This window comes from Perca fluviatilis, chromosome 6, assembly GCF_010015445.1.
Source record: "Perca fluviatilis chromosome 6, GENO_Pfluv_1.0, whole genome shotgun sequence".
NCBI lineage: Eukaryota > Metazoa > Chordata > Actinopteri > Perciformes > Percidae > Perca > Perca fluviatilis.
In genome coordinates, this window is record NC_053117.1 from 11,170,423 (window position 1) to 11,188,933 (window position 18,511).

At 40.0% G+C, this 18,511-nt stretch overlaps 1 protein-coding gene across 3 annotated transcripts; it reads left to right on the forward strand.

The window, feature by feature from the left end:
• Positions 1 to 2,596: 2,596 nt before the first annotated feature.
• Positions 2,597 to 17,789, forward strand: marveld2b (MARVEL domain containing 2b). Of its 3 annotated transcripts, XM_039802044.1 has the most exons (8): positions 2,652 to 2,666; positions 3,216 to 3,358; positions 6,292 to 7,557; positions 8,195 to 8,230; positions 10,323 to 10,501; positions 14,551 to 14,722; positions 14,899 to 14,949; positions 16,567 to 17,789. In XM_039802044.1, exons 3-8 carry the CDS (start codon positions 6,313 to 6,315, stop codon positions 16,660 to 16,662), a joined length of 1,779 nt encoding a protein of 592 aa, XP_039657978.1. In that variant the 5' UTR covers positions 2,652 to 2,666; positions 3,216 to 3,358; positions 6,292 to 6,312; the 3' UTR covers positions 16,663 to 17,789. The 3 variants fall into 3 exon arrangements, with proteins under 3 accessions (XP_039657977.1, XP_039657978.1, XP_039657976.1); XM_039802043.1 differs by lacking the exon at positions 3,216 to 3,358 and having other exon boundaries at positions 2,597 to 2,666; XM_039802042.1 differs by lacking the exons at positions 2,652 to 2,666; positions 3,216 to 3,358 and adding an exon at positions 3,365 to 3,542.
• Positions 17,790 to 18,511: the final 722 nt, after the last annotated feature.

Consider the following 18,511-nt stretch of genomic DNA (forward strand, 5'->3'; position numbering starts at 1 on the left):
TTTTTTTTTGGGGGGGGGTGGGGGTGGTTGGGGGGGGGTTCGTGGGGATCAGACTTTCGGTGCTGGGTCTTGCTGCTGCCGTTTTTTATCTTTAATGTTCCACAGGAAGATAAAACTCAAGCCTCCGGTATTTGCATCTCTGTCAGAGCTGTTTCTTCCTATAGGCGGACTATGTATATGCATAGGGCCTCCGCAGCCATTAGGGGGCCCCCAAGCTGCAAGTTCAGCCTGCTCAACATATTTAGGGAGAAATAAAATTACCTGTCTTTTATTTGTAGCCACTAGCAAGTAGCCTTCTTTGTTATAATTTTTATTTAAATAAATCTGTTTGAGGAAAATCCTGCATCTGTTGCATTTATTGATGTAGAAGAGCCTCATTGTTAACTTTTTTATTATCATTATCTGTAGATTTAATGTACTCGTAGTTTGACAAAATAGGGGCCCCAAACAGCATCTTACATAGGGTCTGCCAATAGCTAGAAACAGCCCTTATCTCTATTCACATGCCAATTAGTTTCGGTACTGCAGGAGGATATAAGTCACACTGGACAATGCCCAGGTAAACCATAAAATGCCATGCAGTTTCAAGCATAGGCTAATTAATTTTGATACAAATAATAATTGGATAAGCTTTGTATTTTGGAAGGACAGGATTCTGAATGCAGATGTCTGTGCTCCACACAGCAGAGAGGAGGTATAGTGTTACAACACGCAGCTACCTAACTTGGAATGATACAGAGAATCAAGGGCCCCTGGTGCAGGCAGATGTCAACTGACGTTACGCTCATGCGCGGAGTTTGCGGGGGGGCAGGGGGAGCACTGCCCCCCCTGGTAGCTGAAACGGGTAATTGCATTGTTTCAAAAATGAGTGGAATAATTACTTCGGACATAACCAGATATTTTATAAATACTTTAAAAACACAAAACAACTAAATGGGGATAGATAATACATCTGATTTCATATACTGCTTTAGTAAAAATAATATTTTTTCAGGGCTCTGCCTCTCACCTGAGACCATTGTCGACGCATATGCAGGACGCAAAAAACAATAATTTGTTGCACTAGTCGGGACATCTTACCGTGCCAACGTTACAATAAAGGTTGCCTAAATGCCATGTAAATAAATTTGCTGTCAGCTTACTAATTGAATGCGCGTTTTGTGTAGATTTGGACTTTGATACGTTTTATTCCACTTTGTTTAAACGGCGAAGTTCACCTGTTTGGAGCTGACTGGTGAATGTGACGCGCGTATAGGCCTTGCTGGATACACCGTGACTCTGTTTGTGAATCTACTGATCGCTGTGGATGACTTGTTTTCATGTCATTGGATTACGGCAAAATACTGATCTTTTTTCTTAACGTGTCTTAACGTTTTATGGTGCGATTGCGCTTGGTTTCTGCGTTTGGAGAGGCATCTCAACAGACTGGAGGGCCAACATTGATTGTTCACTGTTAGCCTACATGTTAGTTGAATTTAAGTGTCGGGGCATTCTGCCACCGTCTGTCTATTGTGCTCCAACACAGCCGTGCCCACGGGCGTCAGTTTGGTTTGAAATGTGCTGGGGACAGAGAAGCATTCGGAGGTACATTTCCAGAAGTGCTGGGTACAATGACGCATACGTTTTTTTCTCTTTCGCGCAGGTCAGGTTTAATGTAGCCTACGTAAACAATGACCAATGATTACCAAATTTCTCTCTAATATTGCTCCTCATAACCACGGAAAACTGTCAAAAAATAGAACCCAAAGTCCAATTATTATGGACGTTATCTGACATTTAGCGTTTCTGCTTCACATTTTCAGCAGGGCAGCGGAGCAGCTGTTGGTTGATTCCCAACGGTTCTCATATGCTTTATAAGTCCTAACATGAAAAAGCTTAACGTGGTTTAATGTACCTAAACAACGATCAATCATCACCACATTTCTGGTTAGATTTTTTGACAGTTTTCACTAGTTATGAGGAGCAATATGAGCGAAATTTGGTAATCATTGTTTAGGTAGGCTACAAGCTTTTTCCTCGCCATAGCCTGTTAAGTTCTGTTGACAGGCATAAGTGTTCATTTCAAGATATGGCCATGATAAATTTGGTGATCGTTGTTGAGGTACATTAAACCACGTTAAGCTTTTTCACATTAAGCAGAACAGACAGCGTTGTGAACAGAGAAGCGGGCAGCCTGCGCAGCAGCAGAGCGGCTGTGTCTGTACCTGCCCTGTGGGGACAGAGATTGTTGTGGATTTTTTGCATCTGTTGCTCAAGAATTATATGTGTTATGGACTTCTTTTTTTAACTAAATTGAGCTCGAGGTTTTAAATTGTTACAATGTAAATTCAAATCTGCTTAAAAAAATTAACATGTTTATTTAGCATGTTTGTTTTGTCCATATGTGATCGTGCTGTGTTACCCAGGTCTCAGTTGCTACAATGAGTTTTTTTTTTTTTTTTTGCCCCCCCTGGCTCGAATGTCAAACTCCGCCTATGGTTACGCTACATTACTGTCTGGCGATGCGAGACTAGCATCAAGCTAACATTGACATTGTGTGACGTTGGGTTTAGCGTTCTCAACCTGGCAACTCCCATGACCTTCAAAGCTGGGGAGGAGGGGCTGGGGGAGAGGACTCTTTTCAGTATTTTGAATTCGGACTGCAGTAACCATTTTAAACGCCAGCTGTGAGTATTACATATTGGACCTTTTAAGAATTGGAAATTGACATGTCAAATGAGAAAGGAGGCAGTGAATACATCATGAGGCTGGTCAGACCATGGATGTAGGCTATAAAACCCGATAAGACATGGCGAGGTGACTATCACCGCGGCTGGGGATGGGCAGTTTTCTTTATATAATTAACTGTGATAATAATAATAATGATTCTTAAAAGATACCCAACAAGCTGATACACGCAATAATCTCCTAAATATGCTTAACATTTGATAATTGGAACCATGTTTTTAGCTGTATCAGAGCCCGTCTACAGAGAGCCTGTTCACTGCCTATTAAGCCCCTTGTACCGAATTTGGTTGCAGTTCCACCAGAATTCCACTGGGGGTGATCACGGGCGAGTGCAAAATGAATTGGAGTCTATGGAGCTAGACGGCTAAATTTGTCTCTTTCGCCTGATTGTCGTTGAGAAATCCCAGATTTGATTGTAGCAATTTCAACATGGATTATAGGTCAAAAGTTGAATGAACAAGTACTTATGTCCTTTCGATTCCTTACAGGTTGAGTCGATAGTCGTTAATAATCCTACCCGTTCCAGATAGCTATAAAGCAACACACCAATCTTGTTTCAACAATCGGAAACTGGGAAATCGGGTGTTAGAGGAGACTATGAACGCATCGTGAGGCTGGTCAGACTTGCCAGGTGAGTTTCACCGCGGCGAGGATCTCGGATCAGTTTTCTTCTGCTAACTAACCTCAGTTCACCCGGAGTTCATAGTGATGTCTGACCTGAGATCAGTGTGAGAGTGGAGAGCAAAGGGATGGTGTCAAACAGGTTGTTGCTACCTGTTTCACTGAGAAAAAAATAGACGGAGAATTGTCAGCAGGTAAGCCAGTGTATATCGAATTGTGTTGTGTCATTTTCGCTTTTAATGACAGGGATATGTATTTTTAACGTGTAAAAGAGACTAACAACATAGGTTGCCTTTGTTGTGTTTCTCAATGTTTTTAGGCTACTTATTTTATCAATTTGTTACCGGTTTACAATGGAAGTGGCTTAAACGTTACATGCAGGGACGCCTGTTTACCAGTGTTAAAAGTAGCTTACTTTAATGAATGCTAACATTTTACCAGGCTTTTTACATTTTACTAGGCTAGATGTTTGTAAAGTTGATTGAAAAGTAAACGAAACCTACTGGTCAACATTAAATGGCCATACTAGACGGTGCTATAGGGGCTCAATTTAACACATAGGCCTAAAACAACGCAGAATATTTAGTTCCAGGGATTTAATAGGATTTTGTCTGATTATAGGCGACTTCCTAGATTTGTTTCTGGCTTGTGACCCCTCAATGTAAACGAATGTCTACCTCTAAGCCTTACAGTGATTTCTCAGAAGATTTCGGCTTCCATAATATGTAACTCCAATTTAATTATCGGTTTTTCAGTCATGCGATCAGGTAACCTAAACATAAAAATGTATTCAGAAGTCTGCAACTAGGCTAGCCAGAGACATGGTTCATTTCACCCAAAATGTAATTATATTTTTTATACAATGGAGAAAAATAGAATTTCATTTATGTGGCCATACAGCATTTTTGACAGTTAATTAACAATTCATAATCATCCTCAATGTTGCATCATAACTTAGAAATGTACAATTGAATACATGACAGTTTTCTGAGGCGATAATTCATTTTTTCACCTGCAGAGTCAAACCTTTGTCAACACACCCATGGTACACTGTAGAATATTTAAGGATTACTTTGCAGCAACAGCAATTCATAGTTTTCACGTGATATCACAGCATGAGAACGCCCACCTGGAGGGCAAAAAGAAGCTGCCCTCCATTGTCTGTGACGAGTCAGCTCAACTTTTACCACAGTGTAGCCAAAATATCAGATAGTTGTTGTTCAATTGGACGCACAAACTGAAGAGAGACAAGCCTGGGTTGTGTTTCTACAAAATCACATCTCAGAACGAAAATCTAGAGAGGTGGATATTGTGGATTTGTGCAATACTAGTGGACTAATGTTAACGTTACACTGAACTGACCACCAATGCAACCAACAACTGAGGTCAAGCTAACCATTTCTCCAATCTCCATGGCCAAACTAGCTTTCATTTAAATACTTTTACTCTGCTCCCTGGCACATCCCTGTGCTCTGCCGGTCCTGGATTCTACACAATATATATTGCTTTTTCCTCTGAATCATGTCTGATGGCAGACAGAATTGAATAATGAAATGCAATACAACACCACATTATATAACATAAACAAAGACACGTTTTCTTCAGCGGCCTTCATAAAATGAGCAATGAAAGTGAGTGAAAGTTACGATAGTCTATCATGTAATGATCGAGGAGTTGATGAGCAGCATAGCTAGGTAGCTAGCGTGCAGGCTAGTTGAAATAGACTATGAACATACATAATGATTGAAACCTGCAGTGAGTGCTATATGGGTCAAATGTGCCTAAGACTTGCAGTTTGTATATACAGTATAACTTTGTTTTTTCTTTGCCCTCCACTCCCCGCGACAGTCACATGACTGAAAACTATGAATAGGCAGTTTGGGAATGTGTGTCATTGTGGAGGACCTAGTACATTCCAACTGACTAAAGCTACAATGCTAACTGTTTACTGGTTTTAGTCTTTTAGTGGAATCTAGTTTGCCAATTTCACTTTTTTAGAGTTTAGTGGAATCTAGTTTACTGCCTTGATTGCAGGATGTCTTGGCTATTGTGGTGTTCTATTCATCTTTGAAGATGCAATTTATTTGTGAAATCTAGAAATTTAATCAGTGTGTTAATGCTGCATCTAGTTAAACCAACTTAAAAACATATTTATTCGCCCACCTCTTGTGATATCTGTTCATCAGAATCATAAAAGGTTTTTTTGCTTAAGTAAGTTAGACTTACGAGGAATTTGCCTTGGTGCTTGGTATATACATAAACAAACAAATAAACATTATATGACCATGGATATGTTTATGATAGTTTTATCCAGGTATTAATTAGGGCTGCTCCCTCTTAGTCAATTAGTCGATTAATCAGTCGTTTTGGTCTTAGTCAGCTTAGATTTCTTTAGTCGATTTAGTCATGTTTTATGATTTTTTTCATGCTGAATGACTTATTTCAAAGAAACGTACGAGCACATCTCTGGTAAACACAAGAATTAAAGTGGTGCTTTTGCATGACTCTTTGCGGAGAAACTCAGATTTACAGATCTGTCGATTAAATCAACTAATCGATTAGTCGATACAATTGTTAGTCGACTAAGAATTTCTTCAATCGAGCACAGACCTAGTTTTAATGTTGTGTTGTTTAAAATTTGAAGTAGAAGTGACGATGTGACATGAACCAAAATGTAATATTTTGTTTTATAACATCTGGATGAAATAAAAGATAATTGGCAATGGAAACAAAAAGAAAGCCAAACTGTCGAAAGACAGAAAAATTGCTGCTGAGATCTCAGCAATGATAGTGGGAAGTACAATGTTTTTATAACCAATAGAACTGATGTCCAAAACTATGAAAATAAAACCCAAGTTTTAATAATCTGGAATTATCCTTTAAAGCCACTGTAGGTACATCTGTTGACAGTGGATGGGTTTTCTGCTGTGTTTCTCTTTGTAGCGAGCACAGAGTCCAGGCCGAATGTCTTCAGGAGGAGTTGGTTTTGTCACCAGGTTCGACCGGGTGCGGGAGATCCCACACTATGACCAGGTCCCTGTGGGCTCCTTATGGCAGGACTTTCCTTCGCCCCCGGAGTCCTTGCATGGAACAGTGCCTGCCATAAGCCTAGACCCCCTTCCCCCTCCCCCTCTACCTAAACAGCCAGCTGTTGGCCCTGAATCCTTTTATCCCCCCAACGATAGTGAGCCAATGGAGGCCAAGAGTGACGTCATGGACATTGAGCCGGTCCACCGCTTCATTCCCGACTCTGTCAAGAACTTCTTCCGTGGCCACAGCGGTAACCGTGGCAGCAAAGGTTGGGCCATACACCCTCCTGCACCACCTCTACCTGCCCCTTACTCCTCTGCCCCCTCACCCAGTAAGAGAGGCAACCACCACACCACAGCAGGAGTCCCCTGCTCACCCCCCCACTCCGCACCTCCATCTCCGTCTCTTCTAGGGTCCTATAGGGACCCTTATGGCGGCTCTGGGGGCAGCTACACCTCTCAGAAGGAGCGAAACCGGCTGCTGCTGGATGCTGAAGCCTTCGAATCAGTATCTGCAGTGCCCACCAATCTCTCAGCCCTGACCTACCATGAGCGGGTGGAAGAATACCACCAGCGTTATGCCTACTTGAAGTCTTGGGCTGGCCTTCTGAGGATCCTGGGCTGTGTGCAGCTGCTGTTGGGAGCTGCTGTGTTCGCATGCGTCTGTGCTTATGTTCATAAGGACAATGAGTGGTTCAATATGTATGGATACTCCCAGCCGCAGCTGTTTGGGGGGCTTGGTGGAGGTGCTGGTGCATATGGATCTGGGGGCAGTTACTACACAGGCCCCAAGACACCTTTTGTCCTGGTGGTGGCTGGCCTTGCGTGGATAGTGACTGTTATTCTAGTCGTTGTTGGGATGACCATATACTACAGAGCCATCCTTTTAGACTCTTCTTGGTGGCCACTTACAGAGTGTTCCATCAACATGGTCTTAGCGATGCTTTATTTAGCAGCAGGGATAGTATATGTGAGGGACACCACTCGAGGGGGGCTATGCTACATTCCGGTCTTCAATAACGGAATAAATGGGGCGTTTTGTCGGACCGAGGCCGGCCAGACAGCAGCCATTGTCTTCCTCTTCATCACCACGGTGCTCTACTTCATTAGTGCTGGAGTGTGTCTGAAGCTGTGGAGGCATGAAGCAGCCAGGATGAGGAAGGAGATGCTGGAACATGAGGTCTGACACGCACACACAGAGGGTCTTGCTTTTTAATTGGATTATCAGTTTTTCACAGATGTTTACTGTTTGCCCAGAATTATTAAATTTTTACGCGGGCAAAACAATGTTTTTATCCAATATTCAGTTGCAGCAGAGAAGACCGCATATTTTTTTATATGCATATATGTTTTAGTTTCCCCCCACAGTCCAATTTTATGATACATTTAATTAGTTGTGATCATTTACATTTCTAGACAAAATGTAAAATAGCAGTATACACTTGGACTGGTGCCAACATTTACTTTGACCAACACCATAACACCAAAATGTCTTTTTCTAAACCTAAAAGAAAGCTTGACTTGGAGCACAGACAGTTCAATCTAGGTCTAACTGTTTCCTGTCTCATCTGCAAGAAGTAAGGTGCCATTCTCTGGGAATGCAATCTCGCTACTCAAGTCAATTTTTATGTAGGTCTGAATTACAACAGACATTACTCCACTAAACATGCAGAGCAGTATCAGTGACATTAGCTGAAATGTATTTATTTGAAGAAATTAATGTCTTTAAGCAGCCTCATTAGGGGGAACACCTAATAACACTTTGAACACTGAACATCTAATGAATCCCTCTACATCTCTTCTTCCCATGACTCTAGATGAAAACAATTGGATCATCAGTCCCTCTGTCTATAGTAAGTACGAGGATTCCTTTTTAAATGCCAGTTAATCAATCAATCAATGAATTTATTTGTGAAATCATATACAATAGAATTTTAGTGAAGTTAGGGATGGGCCGTGTATTGACTTTTCAAGGTATATATTTTCAAATGAGAATTGGCATTAGACAATATCGATATAAAATTATGTTGCGTTATTATTTTCTTCTTTAAAGCTGTGCGTGTGTTTGCATCTTTCTTCTTATACTCTCCGGGCAACCCAGCCCCCACTCTCTCACAGGTTCTCCTGCAACATGGAGCGCTGTCGGTACGCAATCTGCATGATCCGATATGCGCATGCACATAAATACGTAGTAGAAAACCTGACTATATGATTATTTGTATCACTCATGCGTTGAAACACTGCTACATTTTATGTTATTATGTAGTTCACATCTGTTTTATAAAGATATTTAAATTAAGTACTTATTGTCACTGATCCAAAATCGCATATTGATGTCCGTATACTATGCCTTGGCGACATTATTTGTAGTATGTATTGTGGGGATGTGATGTTTTTAAATGTAGCTTACACTATGCATTACGAGGTGTTTACGTAATAAAGGGGTTTTCACATGTTACATGAACATACACCATTTTGGTTACATTTGGAATGAAGTCTGAGTCTTTCTGTCACTGGAAACCTTCAGTTTCCTCCACACTCCCATTCTCCAAAGTTGACTCCGAATTAACTTTTGCAGAGCGATAGTGGAGTTGCAGTTAGAAAAAAGCTGCCTATAAAACCCAGTGCTAGAACGTTAGATTGTACCGCCGCTCTCTCCCTCTAGCTTGTCTTTCTGTCTTTTTTAAATTTAGTCGGAACGCGACAGCAAAGCCTAAGCTTTAATTTTAATGATAATAAACAAAGAGAAATGTTCTCCCCTCTTAAAATCTTAAGATCTTAAAATGGTCATATGTCGATACTAAAGTTGCTTCTTCTTTGTTTACTGTTGCAATGAATGACATGCAGAAGAGGAGAAAAGAGCATCTGTCTCAGCAAAGAGTTTTTTATGGTTATTTAACTGCTATTTAACTAACTGTCTTTTCAAAGGCAGGAGACAGTTAGTGCCCAAAAGTCTCAAATTCTGCCAGAAAACGTGGACATATCCATATCTTAGGCTGAGAAGTGTATCATGCTTGAAGAAATAAATGGTCAGTCTCTGTTAGATTATTAACAGATTACCACATTGATTATGGTTTGCACTTAAAGGTACAATATATATATTTACTGTATTTAATCAAAAAATGACAACAATATTTCATCAGATATTAAGGAAACTTGCTAAGTTGAAATACTACATTCGACGTTGGGGAGGAGGGGTTAGGGGAGACGACTGTCTCCAGTATATTGAATTTGGACTGCAGTAACCATTTTAAACCCAACTGTCAGCATTAAATATTGGACCTTTCAAAAGATTAGACTACATTTTTGTTATTTTGTTGTTTTCATTTTTTATTTTAGGAAACTAAAGTAGTTCAGTTAGGTCACACACAGCTTCAATTAGAAGTTACAAGCTCACACCAGAGTTATTAGGTCTGAAGAGCTTAGTTATACAGGAGAGAAGTCATTTAAGTTTGTGGCAAAACCTTTCACAGTGCTTGTTTTTCATTTTGTAACTTTCGATTAAAGTCATGTCCAGTCATATTTTGTCATTGAAGTTTTCTTTAAAATAGTGTTAAAATCTTGTCTCGTTCTCATAAACCCAATATTGTGTAACGTCTCGTGAGCTGAGTGTCTTGTCACACCCCTATTATTTGCACAGCTGTAGCCTATATTTGTGAAAAACATGGTGAAAAACATAGAACATAGAACAAAGAACCGTAGATACTGAAAGTAACTTTAACCTCAGTTCTATGAGTAAGCAACATCGAGATAGCGCCTGGATGCTGGCAATAGATGTGACCCATGACCAGATTTTCATAGTTCATAAAATGCAGCGCAGTGACGATAGAGACATTTCATATACATATGTATGTAATGCCTTCTAAAACAGGCAATGTTCTAGCAGACATGGAATTGCACACAGTGTAGATAACCTGAACATATGACTCTGTTTATTAACTGTAGCTGGGTCCAGACTCCAGGGCCTCTGAGCAGACTCCTCTCCCCACTATCCAGCCAGACATCATGGACGCTCCTAACAACTATGCAGCTGCTCCTCTGATGGCACTTGAGCCAGAGATCCTCAGAGGTCACATACCGGCTGGACACATCCCTAAGCCTGTCGTTATAGCCGACTATGTGGCGTGAGTATTACCTTATTTTCACATTTTCCAAAAATGTAACGAATGAATGAACAAATGAACCTTTCTGGTAGAAAGGTTCTCAAAAGCATTCTTGATGGAAGATACAGTCCCTGATTTTGTTGTAGTACCCCATAGTATTCTCCCAGTTGACTAAGTCAACAAACTTTACTATAAAGTGTAATGATGGTTTGGTAACACTTAATTTAAAGGGGTGTGCATAAGACTGACGTGACACTGTCAAGTCTTTAGAAATGTTCACCATTGTTCATTGGCATTGTTTGAGATATTTTTGTCATGACAACCTGACATTAACCTAAACAACATAAACCGTCATAAATATGTCATAGCAGGCCTAATTTTGAAGAACTTAAAGAAACCATTTAGCTTTGTGTTAACTTTACAGTAAACTGTCAAAGTGGTTGGTTTTCACATTGCCTGTAATGAGTCAATTATAATTATGTCATGAACATTTTCCTTGACTTCAAGTAAAGTAAAAACAATTTGGATTTGTCATTAAGTTATGTTATAAGACCAGTTTGACGACAGTGAATACAGTACGGAGGTTATTTTCTGAAATTTGGGGAAATAGCTTAGTAATTAACTGCTAAACAGGCTAAAGCTAGCCTGGGCTCGTTACACAAAGGCACACAGCTGCTAAAGGTTAACCTAGCTGGTGCTTAACAAGCTCCTTCCTTTCATGATCCCTCTCTTCCTGTATTTTCTGACATTTCTGTTCACGTTCTTTTTGCTAATGCTTATGTTCTGCAGCTGCATATTCTGAATTGCAGTTACTCAAAATAATCAAAATGAGTTCTGGCGTCCTAGCCTCCTCTGAGACCTAGAACTCCAAATACACAATCAATTTCCATATTGCCTCTCTATTCAGCCTAACCAAATGTACACAGGTCACTTCAGGTTCCAGAAACTTCTCTGGCTCAAAGTCTGCCATGTTTTACTGTTAGCACTTGAAAATACAAGAAAAACAGGAATACCACAATGTATAGACTGACTAAGTGCACCAAATGTTACCCAACTGGCAAAAACAATTGTTTTGCTGAAAAGCACAAGTAACCCTCCCAAAAATGATATTGACTATATTTGCCACTGTTCATCATACCCCCAACCAGCACCGTCAGACACCGCCTACCAAGAGCCTGGGTCTGTCTAAAAGGGAGTTTTTCCTCGCCACTGTTGCACTAATTACTGGAATTGTTGGGAATTGTTGGATCTACACCTACTCTATCTGTAAAGTGTCTTGAGATAACTCTTGTTATGATTTGATACCATAAATAAAATCAAATTCAATTGAAATTGAAGATATTACAAAAAGCAGCCATCCAAAACCAGGATGCTCCACACAATTATCCTTCCAGACCAAGAGGCTAACGTAAACAAAAGCAACCATCCAAAACAGGACCTTCCAAACCTTGGATGCTACACATTACTTTTAATGCCCACGAGCTAATCAGCAAAACCCATCACATACCAGCCAAAGACTAACATCAAAGCTAGATGAACACAGGCCGACTCATCATTTAAAAAAAAAAAAAATTAACAGTAGGCTACACTTGTGCCGAACCACGATGCTATGGCTACAAAACACTACAACGCCTGACTTAACAAAAACCTCAATAATACACGCCAACATTCATCTCCCAGACGTATGGTTAAGCTCCCAATTGCTTACAATGGAGAGCTAATACGTCGGACGATAGCCCACAATTTTTACAAATAGGGCTGCGCAATTAATCGCAATTTGTATCGATTTTTTTTTTTTTTTTTTTTTTTTATTTTTTAATATGGTTAATGGCAAAAGATGTGTCAAACCATTCTGAATTGTGGTGCTGCAGAGATATTCCAGCCTACAATTCTTATCCTACAGACTAAAGAAAAAATCTTTGTTTGGTACAGATCCTCTCAAAAATCACACTATAAATATAAATGTTTTTTAAATTTTTATATTTTTCAATGAAAATGAGAATAATGATCCAAAAATTATCATTCCTTCCAATATTGTCAATCATATCACAATACCGGTCAAAATAATCGCATTTAGATATTTTCCTCATATCATGCAGCCCTACTTACAAAGAGAGCTAATATGCCAGACAAGCCATCCAATTTTTACAAACGGGCTAAAGTTAACTTGGGCTTGTTACACAATAGCACACAGCTGCTGAAGGTTAACCTAGCCGGTAACATTAATCCCACGTTCAACGTTGTGCCGGGAAAACAGGGTTAGTAAACAGTAGATATAGCATGGAGGCTAGTGACAGTTACGGTGGTTGCTTCTGTTATATGCGTAACTCATTCAGTCTCTCTTTCATACTTGAGCCGACTAATTTGTAACGGTGTCTGAGCGCTGCTTGGTCGGAATTTGTGGCCAAGATTAAGTTAAAGGTGAACTATTTTATAGCATTTTCAGGTTCAAATTTGCATCTTGTGTTTGTACTAGAACATGTTTACATGCTTAATGTTAAATAAGTTTAATGTTAAATAAAACACTTTCTTTCTCATACTGCCCATGGCTGCTGCTCCTGTATTCTCCCTTTTTCTGAGACGCTCTGTTGGCGCGCCTGTCTCTTTAAGCCCCCTTCCCAAAAATGCCCAGTCTGCTCTGATTGGCCATAGTGTTTCCACATCTCAGAGACTCCTGGAATCTCTGCTCCACAGCCTCTCCTGTTGTTTCACTTGTTGGAGCTGGAGAATGACTGCAATGTATATATAGTCTAATATAGTATAGTATATAGCAGGTCTTTGTCCCCTGAAAAACCACCAATAAAGGCTTCTAAACCAGATACTACACAACCGGACATGTCCCAGAAGTAATGTGACCCAAAATTGGAAAGAAATGACTAACATTGACCGCCAAGATTACAGCTATCTGGCGTTAGCATGCCCATAACCCTTAATAGTTAGCAGAAGGGTAACGTTAAAAATCGCAGATAAAGGCTTTTGAACAAAATCCTACCCAATTGGACATGTTTCAGCAGTAATTTGGCCAGAAATTAGGGAGAAATGAGCAACATTTGCAGCCAACATTACAGGTTTCCCTGGCGTTAGCACGCAGCTACTATAGTTAGCAGTGGACACTAATAGAATATAGAAGCACTTTCTACAGTCAAAAATCCCAGACGAAGGCTTTTAAACCAAACGTACATAACCGAAAATGATTCAGGAGTAATGTGACCCCGGAATTGGGGAGAATTTAACAACATTGGCAGCCAAGAATACATCTTTTACTGCCGTTAGCATGCAGCTGCATGCGACAATGTTAGCAGTGTTACTAACAATGTTAGTCCCCCGTCACTTACATTGGAAGCACATTATTAAGGAATATCTTAATGTCCAGTATGAACAGGAGGAATGATTACAGCAAGCAAAGATTGTTTCAATATATATAAATGGACACCTGACTTTTGTTAGCCTGGGTAAACCCTGACGAACTTCCGGCAAATTTGAGATTTGCTCTGCAAGTCAGTCTGGCAAAGAGCCCTTTCAAACCCATTTCCAATGACCTCAAAATCGAGGCACCAATCACAACCGCTGAGGCGGGCTTTACACCAATCACAACCGTTGAAGCGGGCTTTACGCAACGACGATAGCGCAGCGACGGCGAGCAGCTTTTTGTTTACATTCAACATGACGGCTACTGAAGCGCAGCGTCGCCCGGATCGTTGGTCTGATTGGTTGGACTATCCAATGCGCCCAGAGGTATTTGAGTGGTGTCCGTTGGTGACACCCCTTTGGAAATGAACTGTCAATGAACCTTTCCCAGACCCACTCTCAGTTAGGCTACAGCTGAGAAGGGTCTGGTGTCAGCCAGGCTAGACTTTTGTTTTAAGGTAGACAAAAATTGTGAATCTATCTTAAATCCCTTATTAAGGAAACAAGTGGTCTATGGTGGTAAGCTGGCCTTTAGTTGTGTAAGATGTTTTTTTTTTCAATTGATATTGTCATCTTTAAGAACTGCTGCTAGGAAACTGAGACACATTTTCACATTCAGCTGTAGTTTAAAGAAAATGTGTTGTCCTGTCCTGTTTCCACAGAAAGTACCCCAGCATCAGCTCAGAGGAGGAGAGGGACCAGTACAAGGCTGTGTTTAATGACCAGTACGCTGAATACAAGGAGCTGCACGCTGAGGTTCAGGCAATGGCCAAGAAGTTTGAAGAGATGGACGAGATAATGCAGAACCTTCCGTCCCGGCCTTCCAGTCAAATGGTACAACACACACACACACACACACACACACACACACACACACACACACACACACACACACACACACACACACACACACACACACACACACACACACACACACACACACAGAGAGAGGAACACACTTGAATACACACTGTGTAACTATGGCCAGTAACATTTTCATTTTGTTTCAGGAGAAGGAGCGGATCAGTAGCATATTAATGGAATATCAGAGGAAGAAAGCTGTAAGTATACATTTTTAAATTTAATTCACGATCCACTGAGTGGCTGTTTCTGTGCCAGAGAGTCCAAGCTATCTCTATCAACTTGACAGTTGAATGGCTTGCTGAAGTTAGGAGCCGTCTAAAAAAAACACTTTTCAGATTTTTTGAATTGCTTTCTAATGGTTTTTCACACCCCAAACAAACTTTATATTCATTTGGAAAACCTCCCTTTGCATGAACTAACCTCAATTTAAAAAAACAATTAGGCAAAATCAATTATTGTGGCTTTTTTCGTCAAAAGCTTTCTCTCTTTTTTCTTTAGCAGAGACACTTTAACCAACTTTTATTTAGGCTTAGTTTTAGTTTTTCTTTTTTTGGAGGCGGGGTTTAAATACACATAATTCTTTATTATTTGATTGTAAAGTATTTTTATTTTGTATACTGTGTGAGCTGCTAAACTCATACATGGTATAAATGGCAGTAGAAAAATATCCAAAACAATAAAAACAAAATACTATGTAAAGTGTGGGCACACACAACAGTCAGGATTTGTCGGGAAATCTTGCTGGACGGCAGGGAGCTGGCAAGGCACAAGAAGCAAAGGGATTCATGGGAAAGTTGGCTTTTTCGAAAAGGTAGAACTGGTATTAATACTGACATGAGATAATAATAAATACATTTTTATATATATATTATATACATTATATTTGAGATAATGTGATAATCTGCAGGTTTTCTACATATCAGGATCTGTTTACTTGTAATGAAGAGTAGTACTTAGGCTGTGAAAGCAGTTACAGTTGTCAATGGCTTTGTAAAGTCTGAAATAATAACCCTGGTGATATTATGGGCTGTAGAGCCTAAAAGAAAGCATGGGAGTTAGAGATGCTATCAAGTTGAATTATGTAATTTGGAGGATCCAGGGTTTTGGGGCCTCAAAAAATCAGGCAGCTGATTCCATTTTGAAATGTACTTTTTCTTATCCGTCTCTCAATTCCCCCAATTTTATGGGTTAATACTAAATCATTGGAATGTCCCTTTTTTAATTAGTACAAACAGTACATTTTATGTTTGACATGTGACTTAAATATGTCACCAGCATTACCACAAATGTTCTGGTTTGTTGTTGCTTGTCTGGTTTACTAAAAAAGTAAACACTTATTGAATTATGAGGGGTTGTATGTGTTAGTCTATTCCACATGCAGTAACCCACCAGTAAAATTCATTGATTTTCTCTTGACTATCATGGAGACTGTCTCTGATATATAAGAATTCCATCCTGACTGTTTGCTGTCCTGGCTCCTAAATGCTGGAACGAGCTCCCCATTGACATCAGGACAGCTGAAAGTCTACACATCTTCCGCCACAGGCTAAAAACACATCTCTTCTGACTGCGCCTTAGCTAAGAAGATGATGGCTACAAAAAAACAATAACGATTTGCACTTACATGTTGTAGTTTGGCTTATTTGAAGCTAATGTACTTGTTCTTGATTCTTGCTGTTCAGAGTTTGTACCTTCATGGTTTAATGCACTTATTGAAAGTTGCTTTGGATAAAAGTGTCAGTTAAATAAAAACGTAATGTAATCATTAGGAAAGAAAGCAAAACATTTTAATTTATTTCTGTTTTTCTTGCCAGGACCCAACGTATTTGGAAAAAAGGGAGAGGTGTGAGTACCTAAAGAACAAGCTCTCTCATATCAAACAGAAGATTCAGGAGTACAACAAAGTGTAATTTGAACTGGAACGATAGTATTTAAACCACTGCAGTGAAACACTTTCATAACTCACCTGGAATTCATATGAAGTCTGCAACAGTTTAAGAAAAAAATAGTAGTGGGACTAAGCTGGGAACTGAACTGTATGTTTCTCCCTACCAGGCGAAAACTGCCCTCATAGATGGTATACCCACAATTGCTGATTGTATATATACCATTATCACATTTATTTTTATTTATTTTTTATTTAACCTTTATTTAACCAGGTATCGCAATGCCGACCTGGCTAAGAAAAGCATAAGCGTACAGGACAACATACGGTTTCACATTCAATACAATACAGGAATACAGAATACAAAAGGCTACATAAAGTGCAGGTTAAGTAGGCATTACAGAGCCGGTGCAAAGTGAGGTGTAAGTAAGATGAAGGATTAAAACAGGTGGACCTGCCATCACTGCTGTTAGTAATGTCATCATGACACAGAATATAATTTTCACAGGTCAACAAATCATCAGTGGAAATCAGTAGAAATGTTTTTATAAAGAGTAAGACATTGTCGAGAGCTGGAATGGATCAGGTGTAATCTAAATGTGTTCATTATATATACAAACAAACCCTACAAACCCTGATGCAAATCAATTTAAAGGAACATTTTGGGAAATATGCTTTGTTTTGCTGTTTTACCTGGATATAGCAAAATGAATATCAGTTTCATCACTGTGCGTCCAGTCTGGTATGTGTTTAGCCTAGCTTAGCAATGAAGACTGGAAGCAGAGGGAAACTGCTGCACTAGGTCCATCAGAAGAGACATTTTTAATACACCTCATTTGATGCTTGTGTTTGCTGTCAGCTGCTAGGAAAGAAACCATAATGACTCATACAAGAAATTAAATTATCTTTTCATCTGAGTTTGAGTAAGATTACAATCAAGCACATTTTGTAAAATGGGTGACTGTTTCTTTAACACCAGGTGTAAATGGGGTCTCAAAACTGGCTAGCTAGACATTCTGCCTGATTAAGGAAACTGATGTAAATAAGGCTGACTCAATGTTAATGAAGGCTATATGATTAGAGTAATAATTCAATTCAATTCAATTTTATTTATAGTATCAAATCATAACATAAGTTATCTCGAGACACTTTACAGATAGAGTAGGTCTAGACCACACTCTATAATTTACAAAGCCCCAACAATTCCAACAATTCCAGTAATTCCCTCAAGAGCAAGCAGTGCGACAGTGGCGAGGAAAAACTCCCTCTTGGGAAGAAACCTCGGACAGACCCAGGCTCTTGGTAGGCGGTGTCTGACGAGCCGGTTGGGGGTGTGATGAACAGTGGCGTAAGTAAGTTACATTAATAATGTGAACAGTACTGGATGTAGCGGGAAGCTGCAGGGTTCAGCAGGACGCAGCATGACATTGCAGGGCATCGCTGAGCTCAGCAGGGAGTGCAGCAGGACCACGGCGACAGCTGCAACCAGGATCTTGGTGCCAACGTTCTCCAAGAAGGAATCTGGGGAAAAAGAAAAGGACTCCGGGAGTAAACTCCCCAGAAGCTAGGATTAGTAACAAGCATTTCTGGGACGGGCTGCACACAAATAGTAATATAATAGTAATCAGTAACAGAAAGGGAGAGGAGAGAGCAGCTCAGTGTGTCAAAGGAAGGAAGTCCCCCGGCAGTCTAGAACTATAACAGCGTAACTATAACAGGTAACTAAGAGAGACAGTTCAAGAGAGGTAGCTTTTTCGGGCTTAGAACTCTCCCCCGCCGGATCTGGCTTGGCTGGCCTGCCTCCCTACATTTGTTATGTATTATTAATCTAACAATTATGAAGAGAAGCAGTTGGGCCAGTTAGGTGAACACTG

Bases quoted from the DNA above. Each gene is read 5' to 3' on its own strand.
- marveld2b (XM_039802043.1), top strand. From the start codon at position 6,313: ATGTCTTCAGGAGGAGTTGGTTTTGTCACCAGGTTCGACCGGGTGCGG. The intron at 7,558-8,194 runs GTCTGACACGCA...CCATGACTCTAG, and splicing joins AGGAGATGCTGGAACATGAG to ATGAAAACAATTGGATCATC. The intron at 10,502-14,550 runs GTGAGTATTACC...CTGTTTCCACAG, and splicing joins GTTATAGCCGACTATGTGGC to AAAGTACCCCAGCATCAGCT.